General features: G+C 44.9%; 1 protein-coding gene and 1 long non-coding RNA gene across 3 annotated transcripts; one reads left to right on the plus strand and one right to left on the minus strand.

The window, feature by feature from the left end:
- Positions 1–22: 22 nt before the first annotated feature.
- On the plus strand, positions 23–12,601 carry NUDT2 (nudix hydrolase 2). 2 transcript variants are annotated; one of them, XM_060609476.3, is made up of 4 exons: positions 43–145; positions 5,670–5,839; positions 9,736–9,876; positions 12,010–12,601. In XM_060609476.3, exons 3-4 carry the CDS (start codon positions 9,750–9,752, stop codon positions 12,324–12,326), a joined length of 444 nt encoding a protein of 147 aa, XP_060465459.1. In that variant the 5' UTR covers positions 43–145; positions 5,670–5,839; positions 9,736–9,749; the 3' UTR covers positions 12,327–12,601. The 2 variants fall into 2 exon arrangements, with proteins under 2 accessions (XP_060465458.1, XP_060465459.1); XM_060609475.2 differs by lacking the exon at positions 5,670–5,839 and having other exon boundaries at positions 23–145.
- On the minus strand, positions 1,952–5,660 carry LOC145713026 (uncharacterized). Its single transcript, XR_014135959.1, has 2 exons — positions 5,201–5,660; positions 1,952–3,207 (listed from the first exon to the last, which is right to left on the minus strand). It is a non-coding gene; the product is annotated as an uncharacterized LOC145713026 (long non-coding RNA).
- Positions 12,602–13,665: the final 1,064 nt, after the last annotated feature.

Raw genomic sequence — 13,665 nt, forward strand, 5'->3', positions numbered from 1 at the left:
AAGTGAAAGAAAGGCATTTTTGAGGCGGGTGGAGGAGACTTCTCCCTATACTGTTGGTCGCTCTAAGCGCAACCGAACCCTCCGGATTGGTCGACGTACTCCCCCTTTCCGTTCAAGGCCCGCCTCCTGCCTCCCTCGGCCTTGGGTGAGTAGTCTTAAGGATCGGCCTCTGTGTTGAATTCTGTGCTAAGGTACTGAGGTTTGACCGATGAGAATCTGCAGCTGAATAGCCTCCCGTCGGTGCACCGTCAAAGGTGGACGCGCTCTCCCCCAGGCTGGCAGTGAGGCGTGGGCAGGCCAGACCTCCCCCCAACCAACTCCACCCCCTCCGCCGCTCGCAGCACCTCAGTTTTCCTCTGTGCTCAGGAAGAGGGGAGGGTTCAATGGCTCTGAGCCTTGCTGGCCCGCACGCAGGTGACGATGGGGTGGGGCATCGGAATCCCAGAGTTCACATTTAGGGCCCTACGGCAAGAACGCCATACCTTCCCCTCCCTCGGCCTCAGTTTCACTTTGTTGTTGCCCTTTAAACCCTGCCTGCTTTCCGGAAGAGATTTTATATTTTCTAATATGTTTCATCTATTGAATGAATAATATCGTGGCAATTATAGCAGAAGTAAAGAAAGAAAATCACAGGAGAGTCCCACCACCTAAAACATAACTTCCTTGTTCTTTGTTGTGGTCTGATTTGGGCCCTATGTATTTGTTATTTGTTATTATATATCTTAAAAAAAAAAAAAAATATATATATATATATATATATATACACACACACACACACATATACATATATGTATGCATATACACACAAGAAAACCTTGGATTGGGAGTGTTCTGTAAGGGAAGCAAAGGTTTCTAATAAATTTTAACTTGGTAAATGGACAATGTCTTGCGATGTAAGTAGTACCCGACGCCAAATGTCACATGATCACAACTGAGCCAATGGTTCTTGAAATTTGCTTTGATATACAAGTGCTTTGGATTATAGGCATGTTTCCGGAACGAATTATGCTTGCAAACTAAGGTTTTACTAAACTGACTGCAATCATATAGCCAAATGTAAAACTGTAATACAGAGTCAAGGTTAAGAACAAGGTTGTTGGGAGTCAGGCAGACCTGCCTTTGAGTCTACCCAGACATATCTTTCCTTTTTTTTCCTCTTGAAAAATTACGGTAAAGGCTCAGAGGGTTGTTGTGAAAATTAAGTGAATTGATGAAAGTAAAGCACTTGGCACAATGCCTGACAAGCAGTAACTCCCCCCCCCCCCAAAATGGTACCTCTTACCTTCATAATAGAAACAAATAAATATACTAGTCAACAAGGCCAGTAGACTTACTGCGAGCACCCAATTTAGTTCAAAATTTGTCAGAGAAATAACACAAAAAAGGAAACCATTTTTCAAAAGAGTGAATTTCTTCCCAGTTCCTATATTGAAAGGAATTTATCTTGTGGTACTTTATACATAAGGAATATATATGGTGTAGTGAACAGTGTGGTCACCAGCAGTTTTGCTGGAAATATGAAAAGCCATTTCTTGATTCAGCTATCAATAGAAGCTAAGAGCATGCTATTAGATCATAATACAGAAGCTTTCTGATGACCTTTTATGACAACAGGGATAAAAATTACTCCTATATATTCAGTACTTCTGATATATCTGATCTTATGTATATATTATTTTTAACCCTACTACAACCATGTAAAATAGAGGTTACCCTCATTTTACAGATGAGGAAAGTGAGGCTTAAGGAAGTATTTTGCTTAAAGTAATACAACTGTTGAATTAGGGAGTTAGGTCTTTCTCACTGCAAAGCCAGCCATGCTTTTCCATGTTGTTTCTGACTGAAAGAGGATAAAATGCTTTGAATATCAGATGCACAGGCAGACTTACCCAAGTGGAGGAGGTGGCCTGCAGAGGTACCTATAGTGGAAGCAAAATTTTTTTCCAAAGGAAATTTTCACCTTGGGCAATGAAGAGGTGGGATGAGGTGATCAGATCACTGAACACAATTCTATCTGTTCATTTACCTTGTGGGTAGTCTATAGCACTTCAAATTCATCTTGTCCCAAGCAAATCATTATTTTACATTCTACTCCCTATTCCACTGTCACCCAAACCAAACAATCTCTCTTTCCTCCTCTCTCCCTTGAACAATGAAACATCAAATACTGTTGGTTTTCTTTTCGAGATATTTCTCAAATTCATCCCTTCCTCTCCTTTTTCAGGGTCTCTGCCTTAATTTAACTCTATCATTTGTCACCTGGCCTATTGGTGACAAGCTTGTAACTCGTTGATCTCCCTGCCTTCAATCCTAATTCATTCTCTACCTTCCTTGCTGCCAGAATGCCTTTGTAAAATGTCAATCTGACCATATCACCAACCCTGCCTAAAATCAGTCAAAGGCTTCTCATTGCCTACAGAATATAAACTAAGCTGTTTATCAATGGAATGCCATTTTGTGCTTGAGGGTCTTTGCCCACGCTCCTCTCTGCCTGGAATGCCCCTTGCCTCCACCTTTATTCTGCCTGGTGAATTCCTAGCCATCCTTCAGAATCCTTATGGGGTGCCTCTTTGACCTAAAGATAATCACTCCCTCTTCTTTTCTTCCTTTCCATTTTACACATACCCCAATGATGCACAAAACACACTGGCAACTTGTCTAAGTACCTTCCGATTTCACGAGACTGTGAACCCTTAGAAAGCTGGGGCTTTATAATATTCAGCTCTATATCCACTCTTCAATTCTGTCATACTGCTTGTCAAGTGGGACATACTCAACAGATGTTAGATGAGTAAGTAAATCCCTTCAGGCGCTAATATTAGAATTCTCCATGTTTGCTTTCTAGAATTGTACAGCAGATGGCACTAATAGGCCACTTAACAGATCCTCTTTACTAGGAATGATTTTTGTTCCAACCTTGTCTGACTTTGGCCCCATCCTGGAAGCCAATATTCATGCCTTTACAGGTGAAATCTCCTGTTTTCGCCCTCAGCCAAATAGCAAAGATAGCAAGATGACTCAGCAGCTTGGTCTCTGTGAGAAAAGAGAGTGGCAGATGCCCAGGGAAAGGTGCAATTAAGGGAACATTTTCTTTGTCTCAATTTATTCACAGTAGTTGGGAGCTTCTTGCTTGCTTGCTTGCTTGCTTGCTTGTCACAAGAAAGAGAGAGCTTTATTCACTGATGGGCACCTCATGTCTATTCCATCCTTTGAAAGGGAGGAGGGGAGTTGAAGAATCAGAAAAGACCATTATGATATGGGAAGAGAGGGAAAGCCGAGCAGTCAGAGTTGCTTGTAAGCAGGCAGAATTGGCCTTCCTCCTCACAGCGGAGTGGCCCGGGCAACTTTCCTGGATACCAGCACCCTGCCTAAGTTAGGTGTTTTTGTGCTTGTTCAAGGCTAGCATTAAGGGTATTCCCAACGCTTGGTGCTTAGGAACCCCCAGGCTACTGGATATGGTTTTGAACATGTGGTTTTAGGTCCTTACTTCCCAGAGAAAAAGCAGAGGACTCATAGAAAGGCAAAGTAGGGGTCTAAGGCTACACTTTACCTCTCCAGGTCATCCTTGGGCACCAAGATCTTCATCTCTACTCCCTGCCCCCCAACTAAAACCTATTCTATGGAAAGGATTCCAGCTGGGCACCTTTAAAATGTATGGGGTGCCTGTGTGGCTCAGTCGGTTAAGCATCACTTCAGCTCAGGTCATGATCTCACTGTTCGTGGGTTCGAGCCCTGCATTGGGCTCTGTGCTGACAGCTCAGAGCCTGGAGTTGCTTCAAATTCTGTGTCTCCCTAAGCATTAAAAAATTAAAAAAAAAAAAATTCCCCATATGAATATAGATCAAAAACTGGGCATTTTGGAACTGGGAGTAATTTTATAAATTATTTGCATGTCCTCTCTCCAGGCCATTTGTGCCCTAAGCCCTGATCTTTCATGGTAAGCAGAGCTGTATAAGGAGGGAGATATACTTTGGAGTTAGACTTACTTGGATTCAAATCTTGCCTTTGGGCTATGCCTTTGGGCAAGTATTTTCACCTTTTTGAGTCTTAGTTTCCTCATCCAAAACTGGAGACAGTCATGCTTATCATGAAGATTTGTCTTGAGCATTAGAAAAGATACACGTAAAGAACTTTGCACAGTATAGCTGGCACAGTGCAGATGCTTAATTGATAACGTGGTGGCATGAAACAGTTTCTGTTAAAGGGATTTAAGATTATAAGGAACAAGTCGAGAATTTGGGGAGCTCTTTCTGTATCTAAAGGTATATTTGTGAGGGCGTTTGGGGTTGAGCTATGCTTGCAATAGCACTCTGATTAATTTGATGAAAACATTGGAACACAATACATCAGTACAGCCATTTATCTGTGAATTATTTTTTGGCACCTAGGTTCTGAACCTCCTGAGCTGTAAGGGAAATGTATATAGAGAGAAAGGCAAGAACACTTTTCCTTAGCTTCTGGAACCTTCTGATGACATTGAGGATTTTTTTACTCAGGTTTTTTTTAACCACCTAAGGCACTTTGCCACTTTTCTGAAGTGTGAATTGCCTGCTGTCAGCTTGGAGTTCTCATCTCTGCAATCCTGGCTGCAAGCACATTTGCATATTGGATGCTGTGTTCTTTAACCCCCTGAGGTTTGAATCTACTTGGAGTCTGGTGTGTGTGTGTGTGTGTGTGTGTGTGTGTGTGTGTGTATCTTTCTCTATAAGCTGACAACTTTCAAACCCCAGAACAGTTTCCCTTCATGGTCTCCAGAAAAACAGAAAATGTACAACAATGGCTCCATTGACTTTTATGTAAATGGCACTCTTCAGGAAAACACTGGGCTGTTTCCCAAAATCCCAGAACATACCCTGAGCATTTGTTTGAGTGGGATGTGGGGAGAGTGTTCTGTTGAGTTAATGAACATCTGTTGAAAGCTGCTGTGCTGGGTCCCAAGGAAACAGAGTGCATAGTCCGGCTCTTCCCTGCCAAAGGTACAGACTGAGATTTACCAGATTAGGTATTGTGCTTGTGGTGGCTTTGTTCTGTGTCCACTTAGCTAAACTGGAACTGTGTTTCCCAGGATTCCCTTCCTACATGGTTCCAAGTTAGGGTCAACCTCAAGAAAATTTTGTGCGAGATTTGGAAAGCTTAAGTGAAGTAGCAACAGTACACTGTGAAGGACAGAGCAGGATACCAAGCATGTGGCAGTGCTTACCTTTTGACACTGATCTGCCGGTTCACCTTGTTGGTGTAGGATATAGCACTCAGGCCGGCAGCTCCCCAACTCCTGCTGAATGTCCTCCTTCAGTTACTCCGACTGCTCGGCCAGATGTCCATTCAGCTCTATGACAAAGGGCTCCAGCTCCTCCTATAAGTTCATGAGCTTGGAAATGGTGAAAGAAGTCACAGGTTTCATTTGTCCTCAAGAGTTCTACTTGTCTTCATAGGATCTGGTTTGTTTTCATAAGTTCCAGTTTTCCTTGCTCTCCTCCACTTCACATCCAGCTCTCCTTCCCAACTGCTGGCCTTGCTTATATATAGAGACTTCAGGCACAACACCAGATGCAGAGGTGACAGAGTTGCTTGGATTTCTCCATCAACTTCCATAACTGCACAAGATGTAATCCCTACACTAAATCCTTAATTTCCTCATAGTGTTCTGTTTCTCTGATCAAACGCTACAGAAGTTTATTCAAGCCATGTTAAAAGCCCAGAAGATGGAATGATTAGAAGCCAGAAGGCTTCACAGAAGAAGTGACACTGAGCTGCTTCTGAAAGCATGAGTAGGAAGCATGTATGGGGAAGGAGAGAGAAATTCTAGAGAACAGCTGGCTCAAGCCAAGCAATTGAAAAGGTAAATAGGAGTTTTGCCTTTCTAGAACAACTGTCCTCTCCACAGGTCAATAGGATAGGTAGAAAGTGAACATCTGATCCTAGCTCTTCTGGTCCCATTAAGATGAACCATTGGTTGGTCTGGTTCTTAGATGTGGTTACCCTTACACATTGGTGTCTACTAAGATACATTTTTCTGAGGTGTGCCCTTGTCACTACCCTAAGCCACTTCCCCATGGGAAAATATTGGCCTGCCCCCCTCTTTCCAGTGTCTCCACATGGCCACACCAGGCCTGTCTTGCCCCCCCCCCCCCCCCCTGCAGGCAGGCAGTGTTGTTTTACCCATGATGCATTGGTGATGGCAGTGATGTAGAGCAATGCTCTGGGGCTTCTGTCCAAGGCAGGGCACTGCCCTCTAGTCTTGGATCCCTAAGCTTATCTAGGGGTCCAACATTCATTCCATGGGACTCAACCCAAGACAGGAGCAAGGTGCCCTTCACCAGTAACTTGCTACTACTTTATAAGCATCTTTATAGGAGGGCATGGTATCTGGTACCTGTTTCTGCCTAAGCCTGGAACCACTAATTTGAAACCTCTGTTCACCAGTACGGTGGCAACAGGGTGCTTCTTTCTGGTTTCCAAAATGGGGAAGGTTTTTGGCATAAATAGGGAGAGCAGGGAAATAGAACATAATGTTTTAAAAAGCCTGCTACCAGTTTACATGTAAATTTTAAAACTCAAACGGGATAGCATTATACAGTCTATTCTGAATCATACATTTTTCACTTAATATGTCCGAAAATCTTTTTTTTTTTTTTTAGTTTATTTATTTTGAGAGAGAGAGTGAGCGAGCTCATGAGGATGAGAGTTGGGAAGGGGCAGAGAGGAGAATCCCAAGCAGGCTCCACAATATGAGTACAGAGCCCAATGCAGGGCTCGAACCCAGGAACCATGAGATCATGACCTGAGCCGAAATCAAGAGTCGGAGGCTTAACCAACTGAGCCACCCATGCGTCCCTGTCTGAAAATCCTCTTAAAAGCAGCACATTTGGCTCTACCTCGTTTTTTAAAAAGGCTCCATAATATTCCATTGTACAGATATACTATACTTTATTTAACCTTCCCATATTGATGGATATTTGTTTCTGCCTTTTTTTCCTTTTTGATATTGCAAACAAGGTTGTGATGAACATCCTTATGTGTATATCTTAAACATGTATTTGTGTATGTCAGAGTGCCTAGAATGGAATTGCTAGGTGTAAGGGAATATGCATTTTATGCTTTGATAATTATTACCAAATTGCCTTCCTAAGGGGACATGCTAATTTTCTCTCCTACCAACAGTATATGAGAGCACAGACCATTTCAGAAACCCCATTTGAGGGGCACTTAGCTGGCTCAATCGATAGAGCATGCAACTCTCGATCTCAGGATTGTAAGTTCAAGCCCCACAATGGGTATAGAAATTACTTAAAAATAAAGTCTTAAGGGGTGCCTGGGTGGCTCAGTTGGTTAAGCTCCAACTTCAGCTCAGGTCATGATCTCGTGGCTTGTGAGTTCAAGCCCCACGTCAGGCTCTGTGCTGATAGCCTGGAGCCTGCTTTGGATTCTGTGTGTGTGTGTATGTGTGTGTGTGTGTATGTCTCTGCCCCTCGCCCACTTATGCTTTCTTTCTCTCTCAAAAATAAACAAACATTAAAAAAAATTTTTTTAAGTCTTAAAAAAACCCACTTGAATTATTTCCAATTCTTAAAAATTCATTATAGGTTTAGAAATATTTGGAAAGATCACAGTGTTGGGTGGATTTGGTTTTTTGGTAAGCCATGTGTTGACAGTTCTGAGAATTATCCTGGAAAGAGTTTCAGTTTGGGTCTGATTTGTGTGCCTTTGACAGATGCAGGCTTATCTCGATTGAGTACCAGCAAGGGGGCTGAGGAGGCCATCACCTCCTGCTCCAGCTCTCTGCATCAGCTCTGCTGTCCAACATACCAGCTCCTTCTTTGGCTCTGGAATCTTGCAGATGAGGCCCTGCTGACTTGGGTCTTTTCCTGCCTGGGTCACTCTCCCAGGCCTTTGCTGCATTTAAGATATCTGATTTTCTTTTCGTTCTGCCATCCCACCTCAGGACCTTTATTCATGCTGTCCACTTCTCCTGGAACACACTTCTTCTCTTCATTCCCATTGCCAACTTACCTTTCACTCGTCCTTCTCTACTCAAACATCCCTTCTTCCAAGGAAGCCTTCCTTGTTCCCTCAGACAAAGTCAGGTTACCCATTACACATTTTTCCCTTGTAGCACATACCTTATTGGCAATTATTTTTTAGTTTGCTTAATTATTTGATTAAAATCTGTCTCTCTCACTAGAATATAAACTGCATGAGAGCAAAGGCCTAGCATGTACTTAGTACATGGTAGCTACTCAATATTGTTGACTGAACAAATGACAAATTTTCTTTAGAAAGGCCTTACATAAGAGATCTTCCATATATTTTGTTACCTTGATAACCTGTCCCCCTTCAGATGAGTTGTTTTTTCACTTCTGCAGATATTTCTATTCTTCTCCCTTCCTCTCTTTTGTTGTTGTTGTTCCTTGTTGTTGACATTCTTTTCTGAAATGGAAAGAAAAGTAACTGAAATGGAAAGAAAAGTAACTAAAATGGAAAAGGCTAAAAAATTGTAGTCTTCACAGAATTGCTGATTATAAAATTAATAAATATTTTCTGTAAACTTCCAAACAATACAGAAATATAGGGACTGGAAAATTAAAGTCTCCCCATAATCTCATCCTCCAGGAAATACTATTAATGATGTGTATCCTTCCAAACATTTTCCTATGCATATTGAAATCTTTTGAATGCTTATTACATGCCTGGCACTGTTCTAAAGCACTTTACAAAAGTTAAGTCACAACAACCCTCACAGCAACCCCTTGAGGTAGAACTGTTATTAAAATTTTTTTTAACGTTTATTCAGTTTTGAAAGACAGAACATGAATGGGGGAGGGGCAGAGAGAGAGAGACACACACACACACACAGAATCTGAAGCAGGCTCCAGGTTCTGAGCTTTCAGCATAGAGCCCAACCCAGGGCTTGAACCTACAAACCATGAGGTCATGACCTGAGCCAAAGTCTGCTGCTTAACTGACTGAGCCACCCAGGTGCCCCTGAGGTAGAACTGTTACTATCCTGTCTTAGATAGAGCTGAGGAAAATGAGACTTAGGAGCTAATCACACAGTGAATAAGTAGTAAAGTCAAAACTTGAACTCACGCTGCAGATTCACACTCTTGACCATTATACTAGCTTGCTTTTGATGGGGTAGGAAAGAGATTTTCTACTGTGTGTGCCTTTTTGTACTTAGAATTTTGAACCACATGAACGTGTAACATTCTAAAACCTGGATAAAAGACTAAAAATATCAATCACAAAAAGCTTTTTAGTACCCCAACCTACCTTCCCTGAATGGCTCCTCAAGCCATCTGAAACTACATTGCTGGGGTCTCTGCCCCACAGACTCAGGCTGGAGGCCGAAAGGAAATGGGACCATGGGTTTGATGAGAATGTTCCTCATCTCTTCCATTCATAGCATCTCTCCAGTTTCAGTGGGTTTGCTTCTGAGGACCTCCAGTCTCTTAATGCACACACACCAGCCCCAGCCCCTGTGTCTTAACAGGGAGTCCTGGAGGAGTTGGGATAGAGCTTCCCTGACAGGGTAGGGGCCAGGGTCCTACCATCACACACAAATCAGCCTCTGATTCCTGGTTTCTCCCATCTTGTCTTCGGTATGCTGCCTTTTTCTGTAGCTGATGAGGTCACTGTTAGCTGGTCTGTGCTATTCCCCAGCACCAGAGTGCTGCCCCCAGGGTAGATCTTCCTGTTTTGTGTAACTTCCCAGGGTCTCACATCTTCTTCCTTAAGTCCTCAGATAGACCATGGCCCTCAGAGCGTGTGGCTTGATCATTTTCCGAAGACGCCTCATTCCCAAGGTGGACAACCCTGCGATTGAGTTTCTACTGCTGCAGGCATCAGATGGCATTCATCACTGGACTCCTCCCAAAGGTGCAAGGCAGAGGGGCTGGCTCTCGGGAAAATGCTGAGTGTTGCTCAGAAAGCCACCCTGCCAGGCCCTCCACAAAGCTTATATTTCAGGGACTGTGCAGCAGGAGGGGAGGTGGGGGCAGGAGCCCTTGATCCTTTCTACATACATGGTCTCCATGCCAGGCCAGAGCAGAGCTGGAAATAGAACTTTGTGATTGAATCCCAGGGCAGAAGCAGCACCGGTTTTCTGTGTGTGACTCACATTCACTAGAGTGCCAGTCTCTGTGGTGAATGCCTGGGTAGGAGAAAAGGCACTGGGCTGGGAATTGGGGGCCTTGGGATCAAATCATTACTGGGTTACAGGTCAGGAGCCCAGAGTGAACAGCCTCCAGATAGAAGGGAGCAGGAACTTTAAAGGGGAGTGCCAGGGGGAGGGGTGAACAAGGATCCAGGTTGGAGGAAAATAAGGAAATGGGAACAGGAAATAAACTTTGCACTTTTGCATTTCACTAAGGAGAAATAAGGTGAAAGAAGAGTGTCACAAACTCTATGAATAGAAATCTTCACACTTGTCTCCTGATCACCAATGTCATACTGCATAGTACCTCTCACTGAAAGATTTCAAAGGACCTCTCCAAATTTTGTCCCGCCTGGGCCTGAAGGAGAAGTCACCCTGTTAACACTCATGGGTAGAATGCAGCACAGACACTATTGGGAAGGGCGTGTTCAGAGACTCCCCACACTTCTGAGGGCAGGTGGGGATCAGGGTCACCTCTTACCACCAACATCCCTCTCACCTTCCTCCCCCAGTGCAGTACCTACCTGGCTTTGTGCACATAGCTACATAAAGTGCTATAGAGAGAAGATTCCCAGAAGCCATGAGCTAGATTGGTTTTTTAAGCCCCGACTCCTGGTTCCTTTCTGTGGGAGCTGTACAGCAACGGGTGACTCAGGGCACTGCTGGGAGAGCCCCTGGGAAGGAGGAGGGCTAGGAGGTCGCCTTGTCTCTGAACCAAGAAGGGAACAGCTAACAATTCCTGTTCCCCATGAGCTCCTGAACAAGGAGGCCCCCAGCAACTTGCTGGAACCATGTGTTGACAGAGGCTGCCAGACCCCTCCCTGTCCTTCCTGGCCCCTCTGGGCAAGCTGAGAATTTGCAAGGAGGTCCTAGAGGCAAAACTGAGGGCTGCTCCCAGTCTGCAGAGCTTCAGGCTCTCCTACAGCAGTTTCTTGGCAGCTGTCTGGTTGGGTTTGAGTCTTGCCAGCAAATTTTCTTAGAACTGGCTCTCAGCTTGTCCTTAGTCTAAGTTCCCATCAGGACTTTCCCTATGAAACTGGAATCTGGCCTTGTTCAGAAAGATGAAAACAATTTGGAAAAGCCTTGATAGCTACTTGGAAACAGCTGCCAGTGCTGCAGTGCAGGGTTTGAAGCCTGTCTGTTGGCCCTGGGACTTCAGGGACCAACTAAGACAGTGTTGAGTCCTCACTGTGGATTGTAGGCAAAGTGCTTCCTCTTCAGCCAGCTCTCACCTGCCAAGAAGTGACTGCCCTTCCTTCGGAAAATCAATTTAAGGTCTCCAAGGGAAAAGTCTCCCTGAGAACTTGAGGAGAGCTCCAAAGAATAAGAAAGCAGAGGTCTGAGGAAGGCCATCTCTCTCACCACTGAAGAGCAATCTTCTAGATCAGACTTGTTAAACCCATGGTCTTAACTCTCTGCAGAGAAGATACGGTGGGGAGGAGGAATTGCCCAGACACTACCTGTTCTGTACCCTATTCCTAGGCATGTTAGGATGTTGCCAATCTGTAGACCCCCTTTAGCCTAGCAACATCTAAAAAAGTCACCGAAGGGACGCCTGGGTGGCTCAGTCGGTTAAGCATCCGACTTTGGCTCGGGTCATGATCTCACAGTTTGTGGGTTTGAGCCCCACGTCGGGCTCTGTGCTGACAGTTCAGAGCCTGGAGCCTGTTTCAGATTCTGTGTCTCCCTCTCTCTCTGCCCCTCCTCTGTTCATGCTCTGTCTCAAAAATAAATAAACATTAAAAAAATTTTTTTTTAAATTTAAAAAGTCACCGAAGACCCCCTATCTTTAAATCATCTGACCTGAAAATTCCACCTTTGTTGAAGATTATCTCTTCCTTTTTTTTCCTAACCAGGCCATGTGGAATCAGGAGAAAATGACTTAGAAGCAGCCTTGCGGGAGACTCACGAGGAAGCAGGCATAGAAGCAGACCAGCTGACCATTATTGAGGGGTTCAGGAGGGAGCTCAATTATGTGGCCAGAGAGAAGCCTAAAACAGTCATCTACTGGCTGGCGGAGGTAAAGGACTGCAATGTGGAGATCCGCCTCTCCCATGAGCACCAAGCCTACCGCTGGCTGGGGCTGGATGAGGCCTGCCAGTTGGCTCAATTCAAAGAGATGAAGGCAGCGCTCCAAGAAGGACACCAGTTTCTCTGCTCCACAGCCTCATGAGCTGACCAGAGCACAGTCACTTACCTCTGTAGGATCCCTGAGGGCCTTTCAAGATGAACCATTGTCAACTCCGGGGAAGGATTGTGTTGGTCTTTGGCTCATCATAGCAAAGAGCAGATGGGTTAGTAAAATCAGCTGAGGACTCTCAGAGGAACGCAAACAAAAACCTCAGCTGGGTGGAAAGGAAGGCAAACGAGGAGTTAAAAAGTCTAGGTGTAATAAGTACATCCTTGTAATTTACAAATAAACTTCAGGGAGCTTATCTGCCCATCTAACCTGTTGTCTTTATTTCTTGGACTCTTGCCCTGGTGGGGAGAAAGCTAAAGTGAAATGGAGCTCTGATCTTAGCCAGAGAGAATCCTGTGTCCATGCACTCATACCCCAGAGAAGCTAAGGGAGGAGTCAGGGTGACTCTCCTGCCTCTGGAACTCCACCCGACCAGCGTTCCTGAGACTTTGTGACCTGTAGTTGGACGGGAAATACAAGCGAGTCGGACCAGAGCACGGGAATTGGGTTTGTTCTACTCACTAAATGTACCCTCTCCCTGGCACCGGGCACATATGTTGTAGGTGCTCAGTAGATGCTTCCTAAAATAGAGACCCAAGGAATCTGTGACATATTCCAGGTCACAAGAGAGAGATGAGGGACAGACTACACTGGCCCACCAGTTCAGTGGCATGTGGACCCCAACCTCTCAGCCCAGTCCTGCCTCCCAGAGTCAGCATGGGCCTTGTCAGCACGACTGAAGTCACTGGCAAGAGGCAGGCTCAGGCCGGGGGGACTCTGCTAGGCTGCCCAGCAGCCCCATCACTACACCTGTGCACTCCTTGCCTGCAGCTGCCTTCTCCACCTTTAGCAAGCTCTCATCATGTATGTTTCTCTCTTCCTACCTACTCCCTTTCTCTCCAATTCAACTGTAAGACCCAGAGGTGCAAGAGTTGGGTCTCAGCCCTGTTCTCCCTAGCTACTAGGGCTCAAGGAATGCAGGACAGGTGTTAGATCCTACAGCCCTTCCAGGAGCTGTTAGCAGATGGATTCATGTGGATTTTATTAAAGGGTTGTTGCCCAATGAAGTGCAGAAGATTGGATGCAAAGGGGCATTGGCAAAGGTCAACTTGGATTACCAAGGTCAAGAACAGCCACCCCTGAAAGGAGAAAGAAGTCACCCAAGTCTTTAACAGGCTTCCAGATGTTTTTAGTCACTGGCTGTCCATGTAGACAGGGCAAAAATACTAGTGAACAGGATCTTGGAGCACCGCCAAGGATCTGAATGGTTTTGTTCTTCACCCCTCTGAGCAGTACTCTCTGAAGGAGGCCTGCTGCAGGAAGTTTTTGGAGC

The sequence above is a fragment of the Panthera onca genome, chromosome D4 (assembly GCF_046562875.1).
Source record: "Panthera onca isolate mPanOnc1 chromosome D4, mPanOnc1 haplotype 2, whole genome shotgun sequence".
NCBI lineage: Eukaryota > Metazoa > Chordata > Mammalia > Carnivora > Felidae > Panthera > Panthera onca.

Coding starts and splice junctions, on each gene's coding strand:
- NUDT2 (XM_060609475.2), top strand. CDS start 9,750: ATGGCCCTCAGAGCGTGTGGCTTGATCATTTTCCGAAGACGCCTCATT. Junction 9,877..12,009: donor TCACTGGACTCCTCCCAAAG/GTGCAAGGCAGA, acceptor TTTCCTAACCAG/GCCATGTGGAATCAGGAGAA.